We start from the raw sequence: 26,695 nt of genomic DNA on the forward strand, positions 1-26,695 counted from the left end.
GAAAGTCAGTTCATGGCTGGACTTGGTTGGGACACCAGACACCTGTCTCCCTGTCTCTATTTAGTATTCATAGGGTCCAGCAGCTGTGTCCTCCCAGGGTGCCTGAAGAGTCACTGACCATGCTCTCCTAACCAGCCTCAAGAAGCCACCCAGTCCTCGAGAAGTATAATCAGACTCAGCATCTTATGTGAAGGGAACAACCATGGGGACAGGTTAGACTTGCATTGAGTCCCCTCCTCTAAGAGAGGCCAGGGAAAAGGGGCTGTTCCCCCTAATCTGTGTGGCTCAGGAAGTAGAGCTCCAGAGACTTCTCTACCGTGGCTTGTATCCCTCTGCTGCTCACCCTCCTCAGTCTCTGCACAGGAGGCTGGAGATAGAAAGGCAGGGACTGGCACTGGGAGGACCAGGGCTCTGCCTTGCTCCCCTGGCTCACTGAGCCACCTCCCACACCCTGTGTCTCTGTCCTGACTCTTAGGGTCCTGGGCAGTCAGGGCTCACTTGGTGGCCTGCACAGTTTGTCTGTGACTAAACCAGCCACCATCTCCTGCTCTGGAAACAGCAGCAATAAGGTCCTTGGAATTGTGTCCTGGTACCAACATTGAACAGGAAGTGTCCTTAAACCTCTGATCTGTGGATGTAAATATCCACCTGCAGATCCAGAACTGATTCTTGAGTGATCAGTCTGGCAAGGAGGCCTTCCTGAGCATATCTGGGCTCCAGGCTGAGGACAAGGCTGATCACTAACATTGGATTTGGACAGTTCTCTGGAGGCCCCTACGGTGCTGCAGTCTGTGGGGAAGGGAGATGGGAACATTTCAGGTCTCCTAGGAGCACGACCCGACAGCACCACCTACAACTGGGAAAACTGGGCTGTTTACCATTTGTGTTCATGTTTGCTTGGGCTGGTGCTAACCAGGGCCCAGGTCTCAGGTCAGGGACAGTGATTTAGAGAATGCAGCTTTGTTTCCTCAGAGTCAGCCCTCAGAGAAAGCCCATAGCAGCAGCATTGTCAAATTGCCTCAAAAAAAATCAGAAAGTCCTTGGTTCCTGGAACAGGCTGCCCTAGGAACAGAGCCCAAATCGGTCAGAGCAAGCAGGGATACAACTGTGCAGCAAACAACAAGTTTAACTTAGGGAGATAACGGTTGACTGTATAAAATGAGACATATGTCACACTACTCACTTGTAAAAGTAAGTTTACCAATGCTATTCATTTCCCTATATCACTACATTGAGTAAAAACTCTGTAAAATGTATGAAACCACTGTAGAGATAACTTTTGCTGAATTGCTACTTTAACATGTCATGGATCATTTATTTTTCTTGCAAAATTCTCATTATTCACCGTCCTTTTGAGCAGCCCCTAGCTGCCCTTCAACCTAGCTCCTCAGCTGACCCCTTCTCCATGATGCCCACCCTGATGGCACATGTGGGCAGTTAGATTTTTCTAGATTTTAAAAGTTATATATGTACATGTCTACATCCCATGGACCAAGACTCACTCTGGGAGTGAGAAATCACAATAATCATGCATAGCCTTATGGAATTAGTGTCTAGCAATCAGACCATAGAGGTGTGAATAGAGACAGTGACTAATGAGCTGCAGAGATCAGCTGGGCCATCAGGAGGTAAGTGTCCTCTAACCAGCATGGGATGCTGGGGGACTGCCCTATGGTCCCTACACAGCTGCTCAGTAAGGACCATTCACTCAAAGAAATCCAAGACTAGGGGCTAAGACCCTGTGCTTACTGAGGGGTACTTAGCATCTATGTCCTCCCATGGCATGGCAGAGTCTCCTGAGCAGGAAGGTGTCTATGGTTTCAGTAGGTGCTTTCTTCCGGAGCCCTCTCAAGGGGAAAAGCAAAACTTCTTCCTCCTCAGTCTGCAGTGTGAGCTGAGCTTCAGCCCCGGAGCTTAGAGAGGGGCTGGGCAGTCCCTGGATGAAAACACATTTGCATGAGCAGCCCCTCCTCTGCAGAGTATGGGAAGAAAAGGAGGCCTGGGGCAGCCCAGTCCCACTGTGCATGTCAGGCTGTGTCCACCATGGCCTGGACTCCTCTTCTTCTCTTGCTCCTCTCTCACTGCACAGGTAGGGACAGGCCTCAGAGATCAGGGCCAGCCACCCAACCTGATTCTGGCTCTTCTGGTAAAGATCCCTGAAAAACTTCACCCTGAACCCTGCCCATCAACCATGAGTGTCTGTGTTTGCAGGTTCCCTCTCCCAGCCTGTGCTGACTCAGCCACCTTCCTTCTCCGCATCTCCTGGAGAATCCGCCAGACTCACCTGCACCTTGCCCAGTGACATCAATGTTGGTAGCTACAACATATACTGGTACCAGCAGAAGCCAGGGAGCCCTCCCAGGTATCTCCTGTACTACTACTCTGACTCAGATAAGGGCCAGGGCTCTGGAGTCCCCAGCCGCTTCTCTGGATCCAAAGATGCTTCGGCCAATACAGGGATTTTAGTCATCTCCGGGCTCCAGTCTGAGGATGCGGCTGACTATTACTGTATGATTTGGCACAGCAGTGCTTCTCACAGTGACACACACAGATGGGGAAGTGGGACAAAAACCTCACCCTGCTTTAGGTCTTGTTCTGTAAAAAATTTTAAATTTTAAAATAACTGGCCTAGGCACAAACTACATTTGGAAGTACTTTCTAGTTGTAAAAGGCTCTTCTCTCAATTTCCCATCCATTCTTCTGAAGTCTCAGTAAAACAAAACAAAACCAAAGCACCTGATGACACTGAAGTCTTGGCTGGTTGTCCATATATGCTAACACCACTGCCTGCGGAGCTGGACTTTTGTTCTTGAAAGAAGCAAAATGAGGCTTTCCTAGCTCACATCATGGTCAGAGCCTGGGGACATCCTAGCAGGTGAACAGTGCCCTGCATCATGGACTCTGCTCTTCCAGCGTACGGGCAGAGACCTCCCCTTCCATCCCCAGTAGTCTGTTCTCAGGGCTGTCTGAGGCTCACTGTGTCCCAGGAACAAGGCACTCAAATATGAAATGCTGCCTGAGGACTCAGGTCAGGGAATTCTAGATATAGTGCTGACCTGGTTCAGTCCTGGGTACCTGCATTTCAGTGGCAATGTCAGGAGATGGGGTTAGGTATTAGGGTAACTGGGGACCTGAGACCAGTAAACCTCTATGTAGGACAAGACAGGAGAGTCAAGGGGAGGCTCCACTGTGGCTGAGACAAGCCAGAGGCTGCTCCTTGGCCACGGGGGAAGTAGGTCCCATGGATGTGACTTTCCTGCAGCTCATCCCACTCAGGACCATGGGGACTGCTGAGCGTGGGTTTCTTGATCCCTCAGCACCTGACTGTGTTCTCTTCTCCTCTCTTACACCATTGGAGCTTCTTGCTGAATCAGGGTCTAGTGGTGAGTATGTGGAACATCTGGGTACAGAAACTGCCCAATATTTGCTTCAAGTGACTCCTCCTTGTGAAACTCTTGAGGAGGCCCACATCTCAATGTCACCTTTTTCTGCATGGGGAGCAGCAGAAACATTGGGCATTCCCATGGAAATGGCTACGGAGGCCTCCCAGAAAGAGCCCCCAAGTTTATGACCTAGGACAGCAGTGATGGTCCCTCAGGGGTCCCAACCTGATTCTCCTGCTCTGGGTTTATCCACACAGCCTCCTGGAGCACCTCTGGGCTCAAGCCTGAGGACCAGGCTGGTTATCAGTGTCACACAGCTGCATCCTGACTCTATGTTACCAAGGGTTCCTGTTCCATGTGGAAATGAGAGAAAGATCTGCCCCACTCATCCTGTCTCCCCATCCCTCCTTTATCCCTGCCTGTGACCAACACCAGTTCATGCCAAGACTTCTGCTGTCACTTGTGTTACTGAAGCAGAGCACAAGTTCAGTAAAAATAATCCCTTTTCTTACTGGTCTCCCAATGCAAACAGAATCAATTTGTTTCTAGAAGCAAAAGGAGCTGCCCACACATGGTGGGTGGGGATGAGGTAGGGACAAGAAAGAATCCACCCTGTGTGACCCAGAGGCCCAGAAGCCTTTAGTCTGGTTCCAAAGGTGTCTCCTCCTCTTGGTGCAGTTATGCTGACCATTTCCTGAGCTCAGAAACTGTGCGAGAGATGACAAGAATGAAGAATCCAGCCTGTGTGACCCAGAGACCCAAACGTGAGACAGGAAGTCTGATGCTTAAGAAAACGTGGGTTCAGCATTCTGAGAGGTCTAGATATGGCTTGGCCTAGAGCTGGTGTAGAAGAGAAGCAGGAGAGATGCTCAGCCTTAGGTGGCCCAGGCACAGCGGTCCTGTCAAGGGGCTGAGCTCTCTGCAACATGGATATCCTGCAGAGACATACTTGGGGAGGCTGTGATCCCAGAATGACACAAAAATGCTAATGGAAATGAGCAGGGGATTGTTTATGGGGGAATGGGGAGACAGGTGTGGGGTCAGGTGTGGTAAGGAGAATGCAGCCTGAAGAAGAGACTGTCCATTGTGACTCACAGGAGGAGTCGGGCCGGGGCCTACAGTAGTGATAAAAGGAGGACCTGGAAGGACCTGGGCCCTGAAGACACACAGGGACTGGAGTTTTGGTCTGTCTGTGAGGGTCCCATGAGGATAAAAATCCATGGTCAGTGTCCTCTGTCCAGGGCTCACTGTCCCAGCTGTTGTCCCTCCTGGATCCTCTGGGTGTCCAGATTCCTTAGCTGTGGACCTGTTCTCCTCCCTGTCCTCAGCCTAAGAGCTGATGGGCATCTACCAGGAAGCACATCTGTGGGCAGGGAGGGGGCCATGGGCAGCCTTGTCCTGTATGTGAGGCTCTGCTCAGCCTCGGTGATCCCTGTTCATTAACGTGGGAGGAAAGGAAAACAAAATTCACTGTGAACATCTATGCATCATCAAAGAAAAAGCAATGAGCCAAACAGGAAGTGAAGCCCAGCTCTAATAGTTTGTTTCTACTTGGAAATAAATAAAACTTAATATGCCTGATGTGTTATGTAAATGCAATAAACATTTTTTGAAAACTATAAAAATTATGTAAAGGAACATGGCTTACACTAAAAGGAACACTTAAAATAATGACACCCTTGAAATGCAATCCCAAAACACAGCATACATTTTATTTCAGTTCCATATACGGACTGGTTTTATTTAAATGTCTATATTAAATCTCACTATTCCATTTTTAAATGGAGCACTTAAAATCTCATTCTACGGCAACTGCCTGGTGATACATTCACCAGTGGAAATATCAGCAAAACCATCCAGCTGTTTTCCTCCATCCCCATAGAATTCCCCAAACTAGTAATTATTAAGAGCCCAGGATGTATCATGCCAGAATTCATGCAGTCATAGACATAACCTGTTTCATTTTTCATTCTGATCAACAGAATTACAATTTTTCTTAAGCTTGTTTTTAGCTTATTAGATTCTAGATGTCATTACAGATCAAAGATAAATAATTTTCTATAATCCTTAAGCCACCCCCATAACACTCACTACTGAATTTGAACCATAATTTTTCCCTAAAAATCCTAGTTGGGGTGCTCGATGCTAAAAGCTACCATGTATCAGGCTCACCTGAGGACAGACTCTGGTTAAACCAAGTTAAAATTTTAATTCTTCCCATCTTCAAAGACTGAGCATCTTTGCTCTTTTTGCTCATGAGTGAAACACTCCAAAGTCGTTTGCCAGGATCCCCTGCAGATAAGCATTTAGTGTACAGACTCCTAGGCAAGATCCCTGGTCACAGTATCCAGATGACTATGACTGCAAATCTGGGGAAGTAGAGGGAGAACAAAGATTTACCAGGAAAACCCTCTGGGAATTCCTCCCCAGGGAATTCTAGAGGAAAGAGCTCCCTTTCTCCTCAGCGCCACAGGATCCACAGAGGAAGGAGAGCTCTAGCCACCAGGAAGGAGCTACATGAGAGGAGAGGACCTGGTGTCCAACACAGGTGGGGAGGTGAGTCCATGGGGCTGGTCCCTGCTATGGGCTTGATCCTGACATAGGACTTTATGTAGACACCACCTGAGTCCTCTACAATGTACAGCCAAAGAGCCATGGAAAGATTCACTCCTGAGGAGTCTGAAGACTCCTCAGTAGAGCATGAAGATAGCCCTGAAGTCACAGGGAGGAGACACAGACACCACTTGGCCTGCCTTGGACCTGAGAGAGGGGGCAGTGGACAGAATGGGGGGAGGAAGCCATGTATCTGAGAGGCTCTGGTCACCTTATCATAGAATGGTTTACCTTGATCTGGACACCAGAGGGCGCATGGGGATCATTCCTGAGAAGACAGGGGTAATCAGAGCAGAACCAGCCGCCTGCCCTGCCTGGTGTCCTCTGCTCAGGGCTCATAGCTGTGTCCTCCCCACCCCCTGGGACCACAAAGCTCCACCCCTGCCACCCCCTGACATCCTCAAGCCAAGGAGCCTGACCCAGGGCTCAGGGTGGGGTCACAAACCTGGGGGGAGTTCTGATTTGCATGGATGGACTCTCCCCGTCTCAGAGTATGAAGAAAGGGAGAGATTTGGGGGAAGCTCAGCTTCAGCTGCAGGTAGAGAAGACAGGACTCAGGACAATCTCCAGCATGGCCTGGTCCCCTCTCCTCCTCACCCTCCTCACTCACTGTGCAGGTGACAGGATGGGGACCAAGAGAGGGGCCCTGGGAAGCCCATGGGGCCCTGCTTTCTCCTCTTGTCTCCTTTTGTATCTTGTCAATCACCATGTCTGTGTCTCTCTCACTTCCAGGGTCCTGGGCCCAGTCTGTGCTGACTCAACCACCCTCGGTGTCTGAAGCCCCCAGGCAGAGGGTCACCATCTCCTGTTCTGGAAGCAGCTCCAACATCGGAAGTAATGCTGTAAACTGGTACCAGCAGCTCCCAGGAAAGGCTCCCAAACTCCTCATCTATTATGATGATCTGATGCCCTCAGGGGTCCCTGACCGATTCTCTGGCTCCAAGTCTGGCACCAGCCTCCCTGGCCATCGCTGATCTCCAGACCGAGGATGAGGCTGATTATTACTGTGCAGCATGGGATGACAGCCTGAATGGTCCCACAGTGCTCCAGGCCCAGGGGGAACTGAGACAAGAACCCCCTTCCTTTTCTGCCAGGAGGGTGAGCCCCAGCTGCTGCTGCTCAGGCCTGGCCTGTGGCTTCTGCTGCTGCAGCTTCCCCCATGGGTCCAGGGATATCCAGGGCCCTGCCTGAGAGTGGAGGCTCCTCCTCCCCTGAGTCCTCAGAGTCAGGAACATGGTATCCAGAAAACAAAAGCAGGGTGTCCTGCTCCCTGTAGCTTGGGACACAGGGTCTCTGCACTGAAGTCCTGGGCTGAGGTGGCAGGTCCAGCTGTGTCATCACAGACCCACCTCTGATGGGGAACCTGTGTCTCCGTCATCCTACTTTTCCCATTTCCAGGAGTCTCCAGAGTGGTGTCTTCCTCCCCCTGCTCCTCAGTGTGAATCCCTGTGCTTCCTTTCTCTCCAGCCTATTCTTTTTTAATAAAACTCCTTTCATGTAGGAATAATGCACATCTAATAAACCACCCAGATTTACAATAGGGAATGAGACAAATTTTGGCATTTCTCTGGATCCTTGAAAACATCACCACCACCGGGAGCTATACAACATACAACCTGTGACCAACCCCAATAGCTCCTCATGACCCTTGTCACCTCACTCCCTCCCCCAACACCCTCCTTGGAAGTTGCAGATCTGCCTCTGTCACTACTGTTTGGTTTCTCTTTTCTGGAATGTATCAGTGTTATCAAACATTATCTTCCCATTTGTTCAGTCTTCTTTCACTCTGCACACTTCTTTGGAGATTCTCGCTGTTGTTGCTGCATTGTACCCATCTCGTAGAGGGCTCCTTACTATCTTTGAAGGTCCTTAGGCCATTTTTTTCTGATTTTATTTATGTATTTATTTTAAAGTTTGAATTTATTGTGCATCCAAATCAAACTTTAGGGGCAATGTTCATCTAAGGTGACAGGACAGTCTGTGATGGCTTGTCGGGATTCTTGCTTCTTCATCTCTTGCTTCTGATTCTCTCTATAGTGGAAGAGGTTCTCGTCTTTCATTTATTTATATATTTATTTATTTACTGATTTATTTGGGTTTTTAAGGGTTTTAGTGATTTTTCTCTTTTTGGTTATTTTTCAATTTTTTTATTTTAATAGGTTTTTGGGGGACAAGTGTTGCTTTGTCACATAAATAAGTTCTTTAGTGGTGATTTCTGAGAATTTGTTGCACTCATCACCCAAGCAGTGTACACTGTACCCAATGAGTAGTCTTTTATTCTTCACCCCCCTCCTACCCTTTCTCCTGAGTCCCCAAAGTCCATTGTATCATTGTTATGCCTTTGTGTTCTCATAGCTTATCTCCCACTGATGAGTGAGAACATACAATGTTTTGTTTTCCATTCCTGAGTTACTGCACTTAGAATAACAGCATCCAGTTCCATCCAGGTCGCTGTGAATGCCATTATTTTGTTCCTTTTATGTCTGGGTAATATTCCATGGTATGTGTATGTATACATCACATTTGCTTTATCCACCTGTTGATTTATGGGCAGTTGGGCTGGTTCCATGCTTTTAAAATTGTGCTGCTATAAACATGCATGTGCAAGAATCTTTTTTGTATAACGACTTCTTTTTCTCTGGGTAGATACCTAGTCGTGAGATTGCTGGATCAAAGGGTACATCTATTTTTATTTCCTTGAGGAATCTCCACACTGTTTTCTATAGTGACTGTACTAGTTTACCTTCCCACCACCAGTGTAAAAGTGTTTTGTTTTCACCACATCCATGCCAACATCTATTATTATTTTTATTTTTTGATTATGGCCATTTTTGTGGTAGTAAGGTGGTATCACATCGTGGTTTTGATATGCATTTCCCTGATCATTAGTGATGTCAAACATTTTTCTGTATGTCTTTTGTCCATTTGTATATCTTCTTTTGAAAATTGTTTATTCATGTCTTTAGTCCATCTTTTGATGGGACTGCTTATTTTTTTTCATAATTTGTTTGAGTTCTTTGTAGACTATAGACATTAGTCATTTGTTGGATGTATAGATTGTGAAGATTTGCTTCCACTCGGTGTGCTGTCTGTTAGCTCTGCTGATTCTTTTGCTGTGCAGAAGGTTTTTAGTTTAATTAAGTCCCATCTATTTATCTTTGTTCTTGTTGCGTTTGCTTTTGGGTTCTTGGTCATGAAGTATTTGTCTAAAGTAATGTCTAGAAGGTTTTTTTTAATGTTATCTTCTAGAATTTTTACAGTTTCAGGCCTTAAATTTAAGTGTTTGATTCATCTTGGCTTGATTTTTGCATAAGGTGAGAGATGAAGATCCGGTTTTATTCCTCTACGTCTGGCTTGCCAATTATCCCAGCACCATCTGTTCAACAGGATGTCCTTTTTCCACTTTATGTTTTTGTTTGCCTTGTTAAAGATCAGTTATTTGGCTCCATTTCTGGATTCTCTATTCTGTTCCTTTGGTCTATGTGCCCACTTTTGCACCAGTACCTTGCAGTTTTAGTGACTGTAGAGTCAAATTATGCTAGAGTATAGTTTGAAGTTGGGTGATGTGATGCCTCCAGATTTGTTCCTTTTGCTTAGTCTTGCTTTGGCTATGCAGGTCTTTTTTGGTTTCATATGAATTTTAGGATTGTTTTTTCCAGTTCTGTAATGAATGATGGTGATATTTTCATGGGAACTGCATTGAATTTGTGGATTGCTTTTGGCACCATAATCATTTTCAACATATTGATTCTACCCATTCATGAGCGGGGGATGTGTGACATATGATTTTTTCAGCAGTGTTTTGTAGTTTTCCTTGTAGAGGTCTTTCACCTCCTTGGTTGGGTATATTCCTAGGTATATATTTTTTGCAGCTATTTGTAAAAGGGTTTGAGTTGTTGATTTGATTCTCAGCTTGTTCACTGTTATTGTATAACACAGCTACTGATTTGTGTGCCTTACTTCTGTATCCTGAAACTTTGCTGTATTTATTTACCAGTTCTTTTTTTTTTTTTTTTTTTTGAGACGGAGTCTCGCTCTGTCGCCCAGGCTAGAGTGCAGTGGCGCAATCTCAGCTCACTGCAAGCTCTGCCTCCTGGGTTCACACCATTCTCCCACCTTAGCCTCCCGAGTAGCTGGGACTACAGGTGCCTGCCACCATGCCTGGCTAATTTTTTATATTTTTAGTAGAGACGGGGTTTCACCGTGTTAGCCAGGATGGTCTCGATCTCCTGACTTTGTGATCCGCCTGCCTCGGCCTCCCAAAGTGCTGGGATTACAGGCGTGAGCCACCATGCCTGGCCATTTATTTACCAGTTCTAGGAGATTTTTGGATGAGTCCTTAAGGTTTTCTAGGTATATGATCACATTATCTGCCAACAGCAACAGTTTCACTTCCTCTTTACCAATTTGGATGTCCTCGATTTGTTTCTCTTGTCTGATTGCTCTGGCTTAGACTTCCAGTACTATCTTGAATAGAAGTGGTGAAAGTGGGCATTCTTGTCTTGTTCCAGTTCTCAGGGGAATTGTTTCCAACTTTTTTTCCTTTCAGTATAATGTTGACTATGGGTTTGAAATAGTGGGCTTTTCTTACCATAAGGTATGTCTCTTCTATGTCAATTTTGCAAAGGCTTTTAACCATGAAGTGATGCTGGATTTTGCCAAGTGCTTTTTCTGCATGCATTGAGATAATCATGTGATTTTTGTTTTTAATGCTTTTTATGTGGTATATCACATTTATTGACTTGCATATGTTAAACCATCCCTGCATCCCTGGTATGAAACCCACTTGAACATGGTGGACTATGTTTTTGATAGCTGTTGGATTTGGTTAGCTAGTATTTCGTTTATTATTTTTGCATCTATGTTCATCAGGGATATTGTTCTGTAGTTTTCTTGTTTTGTTATGTCCTTCCCTCATTTTGGTATGAGGGTGACACTGGCTACAAAGAATAATTTAGGAAGAATTTCCTCTTTCTCCTTCCTGTGAATTAGTGCATTAGTCAGGGTTTTCTAGATGGACAGAACTAATGGAATCTGTATATATATAGCATGATCACAACATCCCACAATAGGCTGTCTGCAGGCTAAGGAGCAAGGAGAGCCAGTCCGAGTTCCAAAACTGAAGAAGTTGGAGTTCCATGTTTGAGGGCAGGAAGCATCAAGCATGGGAGAAAGTTGTAGGCTGGGAGCCTAGGCCCATCTCTCTTTTCATATTTTTCTGCCTGCTTATTTTCTAGCCATGCTGTCAGCTGATTAGATTGTTCCCACCCAGATTAAGGGTGGGCATGGCTTTCCCACCCACTGACTCAAACGCTAATCTCCTTTGGCAGCACCCTAACAGACACACCCAGGATCAATCCTTTTTATCCTTCAATCCAATCAAGTTGACAGTCAGTATTACTCATCACAAGTCCACCCCTTGTCAACTTCAACCCATATATATCTTCTGAGATCATACATAATCTTCAAATAAAGACAATAATAAGGTCATAATTACACCTAACATAATACAACTATCATTCATACAAACAGAAACACATCAATCCCCAACCCAAATACTGTTACATAAAGTTAACAATACTTAAACGCTGATGTGAAGTCAATAAATCTTACGTCATATGATAAAGGAGAAAGGAAATAACATGAAGATATTTTCTTAGGACAAAGGTATACGCGCACAAACATGTTTTTAACAAAAGAAGGAGGAAATACTCATGACAATTACACTCCTTGTTTCTGCAGCTGGCCATAGCTGGTATTGATGATTACTTTCTTCTACTATCCATTCTGTATTCTGTATTCCCTTTGCCTTCAGCAAGCACCTCAGCAGGTCGTGGATATTTTTCCAGATGGTGTGATCCAAATCTTCATTCCTGAAGCATCTGGTTCATTTGTAGTCCTGCCTGGATAGGGCTGTTGTAGTTTTCCATGGACCTTAATCACAGGGCATGATAATACTAAGAAATGCCCTAATGGATCTCCTGTATTCCATGCATACTCTTCCTTACCTCCGTTATGGAGTAGTAAACTGATTTCATCTTGATAGTCTGTCCCAAACACCCGAGCCAACACTGTAACTCCCTTCTTAGCCTGTTGACTTAAAGGTAGGAGGAGCCCAAAGTGTCCAGGTGGCAATCTTAACTTCCCCAGTTTAATGGAATCATTGATGTGTCTCCAAGTGGCAGTGTTCCTTCCTCTGGAACTAAATCCTCTAAGCCAGCAGAACATAATGTCGTGGGAACAGGAAGCAAAAATTTTGCTAGTGGATCACTAGGGGTGATGGTGAGTGCTGCCACTTCCACTTCCACCCCTTGATTCCTAGACTCATGAATCCTGGCTATGGGAGAAACAGTGCCATATATTGGATGCTGACTCAGAGCATACACGCCTTCTGGGGAACTTAGCCCCAGCGCTGCAAAGTATTGTCACCTAGTTGACGTTGTAATTGTGACTTCAAAAGGCCATTCCATTGTTCTATCAATCCAGCTGCTTCAGGATGATGGGAAACATGGTAAGACCAGTGAATTTTATGAGCATGAGCCCACTGCTGCACTTCTTTATGAATAAAGTGAGTGCCCTGGCGAGAACAATGCTATGTGGACTACCAGGATGGTGAATAAGGCATTCCATGAGTCCACGGAGGATGGTAGTCTTACAGGCAAACCCATATCTGGAATAAGTGTCTATATCAGTGAGGACAAACCTATGCCCTTCTCATAATGGAAGATTTCCAATATAATCAACCTTCTACCAGATAGCTGGCTGATCACCCCAAGGATTGGTGCCATATCAAGGGCTCAGTGTTGGTCTTTGCTGCTGGCAAATTGGGCACTCAGCATTAGCCATAGCTAGGTCACCCTTGGTGAGTGGAGAGCCAGTTCGAGTTCCAAAACTGAAGAACTTGGAGTATGATGTTCAAGGGCAGGAAGCATCCAGCACAGGATAAAGATATAGGTTGGGAGGGTAGGCCAGTCTCTCTTTTCACATTTTTCTGTCTGCTTATACTCTAGCCATGCTGGCAGCTGATTCGATTGTGCCCACACAGATTAAGGGTGGGTCTGCCTTTCCCAGCCCACTTACTCAAATGTTAATCTCTTTCAGCAACACCCTGAAAGACACACCCAGGATCAATACTTTGTATCCTTTAATCCAATCAAGTTGACACTCGGTATTAACCATCACAATTAATGTCATAGGATTAGTACTAATTCTTCTTTGAATGTCTGATAGAATTTAACTGTGAATCTGTCTGGTCCTGGCTTTATTTTGTTGATTTTTTTTAAATAACCATTTCAATCTTGCTGCTTGTTACTGGCCTGTTCAGAGTTTCTGTATCTTCCTCATTTAATTTAGGAGGGTTGTATACATTCAGAAATTGATCCATCTCCTCTGGGTTTTCTAGTTTATGTGCATAGAGGTAATCAGAGTAGCCTTGAATAATCTTTTATATTTCTGTGGTATCAGTATTAATATCTTCTGTTTCATTTCTATTTGAGCTTATGTGGATCTTCTCCCTCTTCTTGGTTAATCTTGCTAATGGTCTATTAATTTTATTTATCTTTTCAAAGAACCAGTTTTTTGTTTCATTTGTTTTTTGCATTGCTTTTTGTTTCAATTTTATTTAGTTCTGGTCTAATCTTCGTTATTTCTTTTCTTCTGCTGGGTTTGGGTTTGCATTGTTCTTGAGTCTCCATTTCCATGAGGTGTAACCTTAGATTGTCTATTTGTGCTCTTTCAGACTTTGTGATGTATGTATTTAATGCTAAACATTCCTCATAGCATTGCTTTTGCTGTATCCCAGAGGTTTTGATAAGTTGTATTAAGATTTACTACAACTGCAACCTTACTATTGACCAATAGCTTTTTAATTCCTGAGAGTGTGACCTCATTTATGCCCGAAAACAACTTTATGATTGCTTTTCATGCAGTAGGCCATGATTAGAGAGGGAGTGCTAGTGGCCTGGAGGTAGGGTTCTCCAATTTATCAAATAAAAACATTGGAGTGCAGTTAAATTTGAATTCGGTAAAACAATGACAAAGAATTAGTATGTGTATCTCCCACATGATATTGTTAAATTGAAATACAAACTTACCTGGGTGCGCTGTAGTTTATCTACCAACTCCTCACAGGATTCGAGGCTTGGAAGAGGCAGTGTTGGGGCTGGTCTCCTCTTACTGATGCCAGGTCTATGAGCTGAACCTCAAAGGCAGAGTCTCTCTAACACAGCTACCCTCCAGTGAGCATGTTAATTAGCACTAAATACACCATATACGATTTCCAATGAATAACGCCTACTCACTTCCCTAATTCTTCTTTCTATTATTCTCCAAGTCTGCAGACTCAGGACCTCCCCAGGGGTTGCTGCAGCCAGAGCTCTGGATGAGGGACCTCATAAGTCTTTCAAAACCAGATGCAAGGGGACTACTCGGTCCCCACACAGTGAGGTTTAAGCCAGGGGTGCATAAGCAACATGTAAGAGACAGAAGAGCTCAGTATGGCTCTTATGGCTCTCCTTCTGTCCAGTGAGAAAACTCCAGGGTCCTTTTGATGCTGAAGGTGGGTGGGCTGAGAGTAGGAGGAGACCCACCCTGACAGCCCAGAGATTCCAGGACAAGACTTGGCAGCCTGAAAAGGGGCCACACTCTTGAGTGGGGAAGAAGGAGGCAACTCTGCTCACAGGCGTGCATTTCTGGTGGCTTCCCCTTTACCAAACTGGACTCCCTACTCTGATGTCTATCAGAGAATCTCCCTCAGTGAGACCAAGATCCCAGGACTTTGCTAAAAACAGCAGCATGGACCAGACAGGTATGTCATGGTACGGAATTCTTTGCAGAGCAATAAATACAACTGCAGCTTAAGAGGGGCCCTCATAGTCATAACTTTGGTGAAGAAGAAAATAGACAAAGGCAGGGAGAAACTGAAGGGCTCAATAGGTCTGAGACTGGGGCAGCACTGGGTGCTATAGGCTTGTCTTTGAGGGGCTGCAGATAATGACAGCTGGGAAGCCATCATCTGTTCACTGCTCACTGGGCTCAGCAGCTGTGTCTTCACAGGGAACCAGATTCAGCCAACCTGGCTTTCTCCACCCCACCTGGGAAATGTATTCCGGTGACTGTCTGGACTGAGGTTCTATGAAGGGGCTAGGAGACAAGAAGAGGGAGACAGGCTGGTTTGCATAAAGAAAGCATTGCACACCCTTTCCTTTCATCTAAAACTCATTAATGGAAACTCCGGGGCCATCCATAGAAGTCTAGCTGGTCTCCTAAATTTGGGAATTATGAAGGATTCATTCCTGATCAATCTACAGGAAGGGCCATCAGCAGGAGGTGGTCAGAGTGAGGGAGAAACTGGCTTCCTTGAGAGACTCTTCAACACAACCACCAACTCTGGGGCAAATGGGGTGACTTGCTGTAACAGTCATCCCAAACTACTCACAGGAACCTGAGCCTAGTCCCCTCACCTTATTGCTTCTGGTTCTGGTCCATGCCTCTGTTTTCCCTGGACCCCTTGCCCATGTCTGAGTCCAGAGTGGCAGGGATAGTTCCATCCCAGTCAACATCTACAAAGAAGTCTACATCTACAGCTACTATGACTTGAAGCAGAGTCCACAGTTGTACCCATGAGGGCCTCTTCAGCTCCCCCACCCCTTCACACAGGTGACCTCTACTGTAGGTCTGGTTGAGTGGCCCCTAGACCCTGGTGAACACAAGGTATTTATTCCTCTCTAACACCAGGTATATAGTGGAGCAGGTCTGGGTGGGTATAGAGCAGAGTGGCTCTTCCAAATGTAATGCAGTAAGACCCTGGCTACAGAAAATCATTTCACAAACTCCACGCCCTTTCATGGTAAAAACACCCAATGAACTATGAATAGAATGAAACTACCTCAACACAGTAAAGACCATCTATGAAAATCCCACAGCTAGTGTTGGCCGGGCTGGTCTCCAGCTCCTAACCGTGAGTGATCCGCCAGCCTCGGCCTCCCGAGGTGCCGGGATTGCAGACAGAGTCTCGTTCACTCAGTGCTCAATGGTACCCAGGCTGGAGTGCAGTGGCGTGATCTCGGCTCGCTACAACCTCCACCTCCCAGCCGCCTGCCTTGGCCTCCCAAAGTGCCGAGATTGCAGCCTCTGCCCGGCCGCCACCCCGTCTGGGAAGTGAGGAGCGTCTCTGCCTGGCCGCCCATCATCTGGGATGTGAGGAGCCCCTCTGCCTGGCTGCCCAGTCTGGAAAGTGAGGAGCGTCTCTGCCCGCCCGCCCATCATCTGAGATGTGGGGAGTGCCTCTGCCCCAACGCCCCATCTGGGATGTGAGGAGCGCCTCTGCCTGGCCGTGACCCCATCTGGGAGGTGAGGAGCGTCTCTGCCCGGCCGCCCCGTCTGAGAAGTGAGGAGCCCCTCCGCCCGGCAGCCACCCCGTCCGGGAGGGAGGTGGGGGACAGCCCCCGCCCAGCCAGCCTCCCCGGCCGGGAGGGAGATGGGGGGCCAGACCCCGCCCGGCCAGCCACCGCATCCGGGAGGGAGGTAGGGGGTGCCTCTGCCTGGCCACCCCTTCTGGGAAGTGAGGAGCCCCTCTGCCTGGCCACCACCCCGTCTGGGAGGTGTACCCAACAGCTCATTGAGAACGGGCCATGATGACGATGGCGGTTTTGTGGAATAGAAAAGGGGGAAAGGTGGAGAAAAGATAGAGAAATCAGATTGTTGCTGTGTCTGTGTAGAAAGAAGTAGACATGGGAGACTTCATTTTGTTCTGTACTAAGAAAAATTCTTCTGCCTTGGGATGCTGTTGATCTATGACCTTACCCCCAACCCTTTGCTCTCTGAAACATGTGCTGTGTCCACTCAGGGTTAAATGGATTAAGGGCGGTGCAAGATGTGCTTTGTTAAACAGATGCTTGAAGGCAGCATGCTCGTTAAGAGTCATCACCACTCTCTAATCTCAAGTACCCAGGGACACAAACACTGCGGAAGGCCGCAGGGTCCTCTGCCTAGGAAAGCCAGAGACCTTTGTTCACTTGTTTATCTGCTGTCCTTCCCTCCACTATTGTCCTATGACCCTGCCAAATCCCCCTCTGCGAGAAACACCCAAGAATGATCAATAAAAAATAAAAAAATAAATAAAAAACAAAAAAAAGAAAAAAAAAAGAAAAAAAAAAAGAAAATCCCACAGCTAACATCATATGCAATCTGAAAGACCAAAGAGGTTTTTGTAATATCAGGAACAAAGTAATAATGCACACTTTCACCAGTTCTATTAAAAGCAGTATTGGAAGACCTGGCAAGAGTAATTAGGCAAGAAAAAGAAATAAACAGAATAAAAATTAGAAATAAAAAATAAAATCTCTGTTTTCAGATGACATAATGTCATATGTAAAATGCCCTTAAAAGTCCCACAAAAAATTATTAGAATGATTAAATGTATTCAGTAATGTTTTATAATACATAATCACCTTGTAAAAACATCTCGTGGCTAGGCATGGTGACTCAGGCCTGTAATCCCAGCACTTTGAGAGGTTGAGGTGGGAGGATTTCTTGGGTTCAAGAGTTCAAGAACAGCCTGGGAAAGAAAGCAAGGCTCTGTCTCTAAGAAAGCGGTGGGGGGTGGGGGGAAGAGAGGAAGAGAGAGAAAAGAAAGAAAGAAAAAGAAAGAGAGAGAGAAAGAAAGGAAAAGAAAAAGAAAGAAAGAAAGAAAATCTCTTATAATTCTATACTTAAATAAGCAAACAGGAAACAACTCAAAATGAAATTAAGAAAACAAATCAAATTACAACATCATTCGAAAGAGTAAAATACGGCTGGGCATGGTGGCTCATGCCTGTAATCCCAGCATTTTGGGAGGTTGATTTGGGGGTATCACCTGAGATTAGAAGTTCAAGAGTAGCCTGGCCAATATGGTGAAACCCTGTCTCTACTAAAATAAATAAATAAATAAATAAATAAAATTTAAAATTAGCTAGGTGTGGTGGCACATGTCTGTAATCCCACCTGCTCGGGGGTGAGGCACAAGAATCACTCGAGTATGGTAGGCAGACATTGCAATGAGCCAAGATCCTGCACTGTACTCCAGCCTGGGTAACAGAGTGAGACAATGTCTCAAATAAACAAATAAATAAAGATAAATGAGTAAAATACTTAAGAATAATATTAATCAAAATGGTGAAAGACTTGTACATTGAAAACTATAAAACACTGCAAAAAGAAATTAATACACAAATAAATGGAAAGAAATCCTTTGTTCATTTACTGGAAAACTCAATATTGTTAAGCTAGGTAAACAAACCAAAAGGAATCTACAGATTCATTGCATTCTCTATCAAAATTCCAAGTTAGTACGGAGATCATTAAAAAGTCAGGAAACAAAAGATGCTGGAGAAGATGTGGAGAAATAGGAACGCTTTTACACTGTTGGTGGGAGTGTAAATTAGTTCAACCATTGTGGAAGACAGTGTGATGATTCCTCAAGGATCTAGAACCAGATATACCATTTGACCCAGCAATCCCATTACTGGGTATATACCCAGAGGATTATAAATCATTCTACTATAAAGACACATGCACATTTATGTTTGTTGCAGCACTAGTCACAATAGAAAAGACTTGGAACCAACCCAAATGCCCATCCACGATAGACTGGATAAAGAAAATGAGGCACATGTACACCATGGAATACTATGCAGCCATAAAAAGGGATGAGTTCATATCCTTTGCAGGGACATGGCTGAAGCTGGAAACCATCATTCTCAGCAAACTAACACAGGAACAGAAAACCAAACACTGCATGTTCTCACTTATAAGTGGGAGTTGAACAATGAGAACACATGGACACAGGGAGGGGAATATCACACACCGGGGCCTCTTGGGGATGGGAGCTAGGGGAGGGATAGCGTTAGGAGAAATACCTAATGTAGACGATGGGTTGACGGGTACAGCAAACCACCATGGCACGTGTATACCTAGGTAACAAACCTGCACGGTCTGCACATATATCCCAGAATTTAAAGTATATAGTTTTTAAAAAGTGCAAGCCAAACAAACAAACAAAAAGAATAGAAAAAAATTAATCCTAAAATTTATATATAATATTGAGAGAATCTAAATAGTCAAAATCATCTTGTAAAAGAAGAACAGTGTTGGAGATCTCACACTTACCGATTTCAAAACATACTACAAAGCTACACTAATCAAAGCAGAGTGGTACATATAGACAGACATACTGACAAATAAAACAGAACTGAGTGCCTAAAAAAAAACTCTTAGTTATATAGTCAAATAATTTTAAACACAGTTGTCAAGACCATTTAGTGGAAAAGGACAGTCTTTTTCACAAATACTGTTGAGAAAACTGGATATTCACCAGCAATCTGGAAATGGATGAAAGACCCAAATGGAAGAGCCAAAACTGTCAAAATCTTAAGAGAAAACATTAGGGAGAAGGTTCATAATATAGGGTTTGGAAATGACTTCCTAAATATGATACCAAAAGCACAGAAAAAAATAGAAAAAGAAGAATATAGATAAATTGGATTTTATCAAATTGTAAAACTTATGGGCATCGAAGGACACTATCAACCGAGCAAACATTTGAATCATAGAATAGGAAAGATTGTCGCAAATTTTGCATCTGATAAGAGATGCAGACTGTAGAAAGAACTCCTACCAGTCAAGAGTAACTACAAAAATGAAAACAATCTGAATTATATGGGCAAAAAACTTGAGTTCATATTGAGTAGACTCCAAAGAAGATCTACAAATGGGCAATAAGCACATAGAAAGATGTTCAGCATCACTAATCATTAGGCCAGTGAAAATCAAACCACAATAATATACAACTCCACACCCATTAGGATGGCATTACCAAAATAATAAAAAATAACAAGATCTAGCAAAGACGTATAGAAATTATCACTGTTATGCATTGCTGGAGGGACTATAAAATGATGCACCCATTGTGGAGGTCTTATGGCATTTCCCCAAAAAAGTTAAACATAGAATTGCCATTTTATCAGAATTTTCAGTTCTGGGTATGTGCCTCAAATAATTGAAAGCAGGATCTCAAAGAGAAAATTGTACACCCTTGTTCATAGCAGCATCATTCACAATAGCTAAAAGGTGGAGGCAGCTCAAGTGTCATCTAACGGATAAACGGGATACAGTATACACACACAAGGGAATAGTATTCAACCTTAAAAAGAAAGTTCTGCTATTCTGAATAATGCCGCAATAAACGTACGTGTGCATGTGTCTTTATAGCAGCATGATTTATAGTCCTTTAGGTATATACCCAGTAATGGGATGGCTGGGTCAAATGGTATTTCTAGTTCTAGATCCCTGAGGAATTGCCACACTGACTTCCACAATGGTTGAACTAGTTTACAGTCTCAGTAAACTATCGCAAGAACAAAAAACCAAACGCCACATATTGTCACTCATAGGTGGGAACTGAACAATGAGAACACATGGACACAGGAAGGGGAACATCACACTCTGGGGACTGTTGTGGGGTGGGAGTAGGGGGTAGGGATAGCACTGGGAGATATACCTAATGCTAGATGACGAGTTAGTGGGTGCAGTGCGCCAGCATGGCACATGTATACATATGTAACTAACCTGCACATTGTGCACATGTACCCTAAAACTTAAAGTATAATAATAATAAATCAAAAAAAAAGAGAAAGTTCTGACTCATGCGATGGCATTGATGAACCTTAAAGACATCACGCCAGCAGAAATAAGCTGGCTTCAAAAGGACAAATGTTGTTTGCTTGCCCTTATATGAGGTATCTAGAGTAGTCAAATCCATACAGACAAGAAGTAGAATGATGTTTTCCAGGTGTTAAGTTTTGGTTTGGGAAGATGAAAAATTTCTGGAGATAAATGGTGGTACTGTGGTTGTACAACAGTGTCAATTTACTTAATGACACTGAAGTATACACTTGAAAATGGTTAAAATAATGAATTTTGCATTTGAATAATTTACCACTGTACAAAAGAGGAAGATTTATATTCAGTGTAGTTTCTCTACCAAGAACAATCAAAACATACAGGATTGGGAGAGTGTGCCTGAGTATTTAGGACACCCTTCCTTTTATGCCAGCCTGCAGCTTCCTAAGAGGCCAATAGAGTTGGAAGCGCCTCATTACTGGTGACTCAAAGTAATGTGAGAAAGTCTGGGAGTGACCATGATGTAAGTGGTGGGTGTCTGACCCAGCCCAGGAGCAGCCGCAAATGCAGCAGCTGCCAAAAAGGGGGAGATGAAACTGATGGTAGCAGTAACAGCCCCTCCAGCTGGAGTGGGGCATCTGCTGTTGTACAAAATGGTTCACAGTTGATACATTTAGCACAGAATCTCATCCTGTCTACCTGTCGTGATCAACTACAATTTTTATTGCAAAGTATGCCATCAGAATGGCATATTTTATCCAGCAGCAAGCGAACATGAAGGAAATTTCCCTTGGTGCTTTGGTCAACCTGGCATGGCAGTCCTGAACACTGAATGAATATCCAAAGACAAGGTTCTCCAAAGATAAAGATATTATACTATTTATTGATAAATACTAGGAGTGCACGATGACCATTCAGACACCTGGGAAAATGACTTGGCTGAATAACATTGTTAAACAATGAGTAAAAAAAGAGATGTGCCCTTGGTAAAGGAACACCTGGATCCAGGGTGTAAAGACCAGAAAGAACACTACCGCAGATTTGGACTTTTGGATCAGGACTTGGTAACATTGACCCTGTTTATGACAACCAAAAACAAAGCAGTGCTGTGTCTACAGTGGGAATCTGAGTCAGGAAACTGCAGCAGGAAGCAGCAGAAAAAAGGAAGAGCAGCTCAGTGCAAACAGAAGGATGGGGAGACCACAGGGACCACCAAGAAGGCCCAGAGTGACTTTTTGTTTTCCGCTCAGGGCTGTCCTCCTCACACCCCTTGGATCACACATTTAATGAAGACGGCTACTGGTATAGTCTAACTTAGCCTGATCCTCACACGGTTGGTCCTCAGAAGCTTGAAATTAACTGCTGGGCAGGAAAACCTATTCCTGGAGACCTCTACAGTGACTGCTTCTATGAACAGGTTTTGTTAGACCAACATGATTAAGCTCCCCAGTTAGAGATCTCCAGTGACTGGCTGGCTGACTGTGGTTGGAAAGAAGGTCTACTTTACGGTGCAGACCTCTCATGGGATACGGAAAGAGTCCTGGTACTTTGAAATCACCATGAATGAGATGCCACTGCCAGACTGGGTTGATCTCAGCCCTAAGGTAACTATGAAGCTCCCTTAGGTTATGATAAATTTAGTTATTCTTGGCAGAGCAAAAGGGAATCAAGTTCCACCAGTCCACTGGCGAACACTACTGTTTTAGCTATGGGCAGGGATACATCCTAGTATTTTATATTAATCTTCCTGAAAACCCAAGAGACAGCCAAGTTATTGCCTGACACTTACCAAGATAAGACTTTGATAAAGTTCAACAATTATTTTTATTTTGTGGAAAAAGACTTTGTGGCTAAAGCAGGGAAGAGTCTAAAACAGACTCCATATAGTAAAATAATATTTTATAAACATGGTGTCAATCAAGATGTGGCTTAAAAAGATATTTTTAGGGGGTTACTTTCAGCCATCTCACTGGACAAGAGTTTCATAGTTTCCATTAACTTTGGACTGTGCTCCAAGTATCCTCCAAAGAATCTCACTTACTGCCCTCTGAGTGACATGGGCTGGGATGCTGTGGTAGAGCACACTCTGGCTGATGTCTTGTATTTTCTGGAGACAAAAGAGGATGGGGGGCACAGTCCTCCATGGGAACCCTGAACAGGTCCTTCTTTCTTTTCAGATATGGACTTTCTGGGGAATAATATTGGGTGGCTTTTGTTGTTGTTATTGTTTTTGAACTGTCTTAAATGTTCTCCCAAAGATGCTACAGAACATAGCCTATCCATTTACCAAGTTAAAAGGCTGAGTAGGACTGTGAGAGATGCCCTGCTCATCATCATTCTTCTTCCACTTCCAGTGACTGCTCTTATATTCTTTGCCATAAGCCAACAACCGCTCATCCCAAGATCTCATAATCCCTCTGTAAAACTGATGCTGTACTACATACCTTGCCAGCTGGGACTTGTAATCTTACTGTATTTTCTAAGGAGTGAATAATCTTGTCCAGGTAACTGACATATTTAAAGACATTTTCTTCTGTGTGCACTGACTCCATGCCACCTGTTTTCCAAAGAAGTGGTGAAGCTGTTTCTGAGAACACCTAAAATCAACGGTTGTACATTCCAAACCAATCTAAAAGTGATTTCCTTTTGCTGTGGGTTTGGTTCTATTACTGATTTGGAAATATACCTTTGAACACTGAGATCTCTGAAACTACTAGACTTCTAGAAGTGTAATTGTATAAGAAGTCTGTTTGCAGCTTTAACAAAATGAGAAACTCTTCCCAAATTAAAGCTTTCTTTGAAGTTAAAAAAAAAAGAATAATGTGAGATTGGAACCTGTGAGGTCTGAGGATTCCCAAGAGTACTCTCAATTCTGACGCTAATTGTAACCTAAGGGCTCCCCAACAGCCCTTCACTTCTTATGATTCCCTAGAAAAACTCACATAACTCCCTGAAACCTGTGACATTTATTGATACAAATTTTTACAGCAAAATAATACAGATTAAGATAATTCAAGGGAAGAGGCACATGGGCAGAGTTCAGGAGAATTCCAAGCACAAGCACCCAGTTGTCCTCTCCCAGTGGAGAAATAGACAGTGCTTCATTTTGCTCACAGCAATGTGTGATTCTATGTATGAAACACCTATTTCCTGGGTGAGCCAACCAGGAAAGCTCACCCAAGCTTGGTGTCCAGAGGGCTTTTAAGGGGTGGTCTGGGTGAGAGTGGGGTTATTATGTAGACCTTGTGGATCATCCTCAAGGCTCACTTGAGTTTCCATTGAATTAACAATAAAACTTAAACCTTCAATCTTTGGTTATTTTCTTTTTAAAAATTCTCTGAAGTAAATTATTATTAAAATTATCACTTAAGACAGCTGTTTATCCAATATGAGGCTCAATATAAACAGTTTCAAAAAGTCAGTAGGTCATTAAAACAATTTCTTCAGTCATTCAAACCATTCAGATAAAAATTAACACCATGTAATACAAAAATTGAATTATAGTCACAGGGACAGGATTTCAGCAATGGCAAGAAAAAGTAGTGCAAATAGGAATGAGCAAAGAATAGACAAGTAATGGGTGTGAATTGACCTCGGAAATACCATGGTAATGTCAAAAAGATAAATCAATTGTTATTTGTTAAATAAGTGAAAGACCAGGCATTCTCAGTCCAGGAAAGCCATCACAGGGCAGTCTGAGTCTTCTGCATCTTAAGAAGCTCAAGAGGTTCAAACTTAATAAACCCTGCACAGTTGCTCACTGGCTCATGTAAAATGCTAGAGCAGTTGCTTCCTCCCACTCGGCAAATCCACAGCACACAGTCACCCTGGTCTGGCCCTTCACAGTGTAGGTGCCCTCAGGGCTAAGAACCTGAGTGGTTCTAAAAGTAGTAAAGATTTGCATAAAGTACCACACAACACACCCTCTCCACATAGGGAGCTCAGTAGGACGTAAAGAGCCATCAGAATCCAGCCCCGACTCTGGAGCCAGGAGTCCCTTCTAATATCAGCATCATGGCCTGGACTCCTCTCCTTCTCCTTCTCCCCGTGTACCTCCTCACTTGCTGCCCAGGTTAATAGAGATTTCAAATACCAGCCTTTGGAGGGATTCCTGTGTCTCCCTTTCTAATTCCTAACATGTGTCTGTTTTTTGTTTCAGGGTCGAATTCTCAGGCTGTGATGACTCAGGAACCCTCACTGACTGTGTCCCCAGGAGGGACAGTCACTCTCACCTATGGCTCCAGCACTGGAGCAGTCAATGAGGGTCATTATCCTTACTGGTTCCAGCAGAAGCTTGGCCAAGCCCCCAGGACACTGATTTATCATGCAAGCAACAAACACTCCTGGACTCCTGCCCGGTTCTCAGGCTCAGTCCTTGGGAGCAAAGCTGCCCAGACACTCTTGGGTGTGCAGCCCGAGAGGTGAAGCTCAGTACTACTGCTTACTGCACCATAGTGGTGCTTGGCACAGTGACAGACTCAGAAGAGGAACCGAGACATAAACCTCCCTAGGCCCTTGTGATATGAAGATCATATGATCACGCACACCAGCTCTCAAGGCAGCCTACATGTGGACCAGCCATAGAAAGGGGAAGGAAAGGATCTGAATTGATTCCTATCCCTGCTTAAGCCCTGAAGTGAAGGAAATGTGAGAATGATCTGGGAAGAACTGGATCAAAAAAAAAAATCAGAAGTTTATTGCTTTGTATTCTAAAAGGAGCACTAACAGCTGGATCAGATCTAAAGGCTGAGGCTAAATGCATTTCCTCCAGAAAGAAGCATCTTCAAAGTATGGGGTTTCTGATCTAAGAGTAAAGAGAAGAAACTCTACTTTTGTATATTTCTAAAGTTTGTTTTATTGAGTTACTTTCAAAGCAATACATGCCTATTATGTGAAATCAGAAAGTATTAAAAATCATCAAGTTCTCTGCAAAGCTACCTTATCCCAGATAATCAATAGAAGTACATTTCTTCATTTGGATGCATTCTCTCATTTTTGTTGTCAATATTTTCACAATGGTTATCAAACCTTGTGCTCATTCCTCTGGTTTTATACAGCTTTTTGCTCTGTCATTTAATGTTAATGTAAGTAGTTTTCCATTTATTTGAAAGGGTAAAATATTTGAGTAGTTGCTAATTTTATTTTTATTTGAATACCAATGACAAATTATAATTTGGGGTAATTCAAATTGTTTGCTTGTCAGACAAAGATGTGACATTGGGCTATTATTAAAATGCTCCTGGTCTTCTCTGTGGATTTAGTGAAGTCAAACAAAATGCCTGCAATTTTCTATGGAAAGCCTTGAGTACATTATGCCTGACTTCACAATGCAGAAAATAGAGAAACAAGAATTTCCCGCTCATGTTTGCTGGAGCATAATAGATTCAGGTACAAGGAACAACTTATATTGAAAACTACGTCAATGTCTCCATGCATGTGTTAGAACAGTACTTCCCAAACTCTATTGTGCATACAAATTATCTGGGGATTTTATAAAATGCAGATTCTTATTCAGTGGGTCTGGAGTGAGGACACAATCTCTGCATTTCTCACATGTGCCTGCCACACAAAATCCACATATATATTTGAATAATAACAAGTCCAGCCAACAGTGGAGGCTCATATGTGTAATCCTAGCACTTTGGGAAGCTGAGGCAAAAAGATTACTCGAAGCCAGGAGTTTGAAACCAGCCAAGAGCAACATAGCAAGATATTTTCTCTATAGTTTTTTTTTAAATAATAAAAAATGAATTAGCCAGGCATAGTGCTGTATGCTTGTAGCCCTAAGTACTAAGGAGGCTGAGGCAGGAGGAGAGCTTCAGCCCAGGAGTTCAAACCTGCAGTGAGCTATGATCATGCCACTGCACTCGAGCCTGGGTAACAGAGTGAGACCTTGTCTCTAATAATAATAAGAAAAACGACAACATATCCATAAGACTAGTATCAAATAAGGAGAATCCTTGACAGGCAAGAACCTAGGAGAAATCTCTGACATAGGGAATTTACCAGCTTGCATGATAGAAGAACCCCACACTCCA

General features: G+C 43.9%; 1 protein-coding gene, 1 pseudogene and 1 gene segment (V, D, J or C); all 3 read left to right on the plus strand.

Moving 5' to 3' along the window:
- The window catches only part of LOC129395163 (immunoglobulin lambda-1 light chain-like), a 735,232-nt gene that overhangs the window by 113,154 nt on the left and 595,383 nt on the right, over positions 1 to 26,695 (plus strand). The gene's annotated exons all lie outside the window — the stretch shown is intronic.
- On the plus strand, positions 6,398 to 7,081 carry LOC134730132 (immunoglobulin lambda variable 1-36-like). The segment is given in 2 exon segments: positions 6,398 to 6,613; positions 6,729 to 7,081. Coding segments are annotated over 2 exon segments (393 nt in total).
- On the plus strand, positions 15,275 to 22,812 carry LOC100978292 (set1/Ash2 histone methyltransferase complex subunit ASH2-like; annotated as a pseudogene).

This window comes from Pan paniscus, chromosome 23 (assembly GCF_029289425.2).
Source record: "Pan paniscus chromosome 23, NHGRI_mPanPan1-v2.0_pri, whole genome shotgun sequence".
In the NCBI taxonomy this organism is placed as follows: Eukaryota; Metazoa; Chordata; class Mammalia; order Primates; family Hominidae; genus Pan; species Pan paniscus.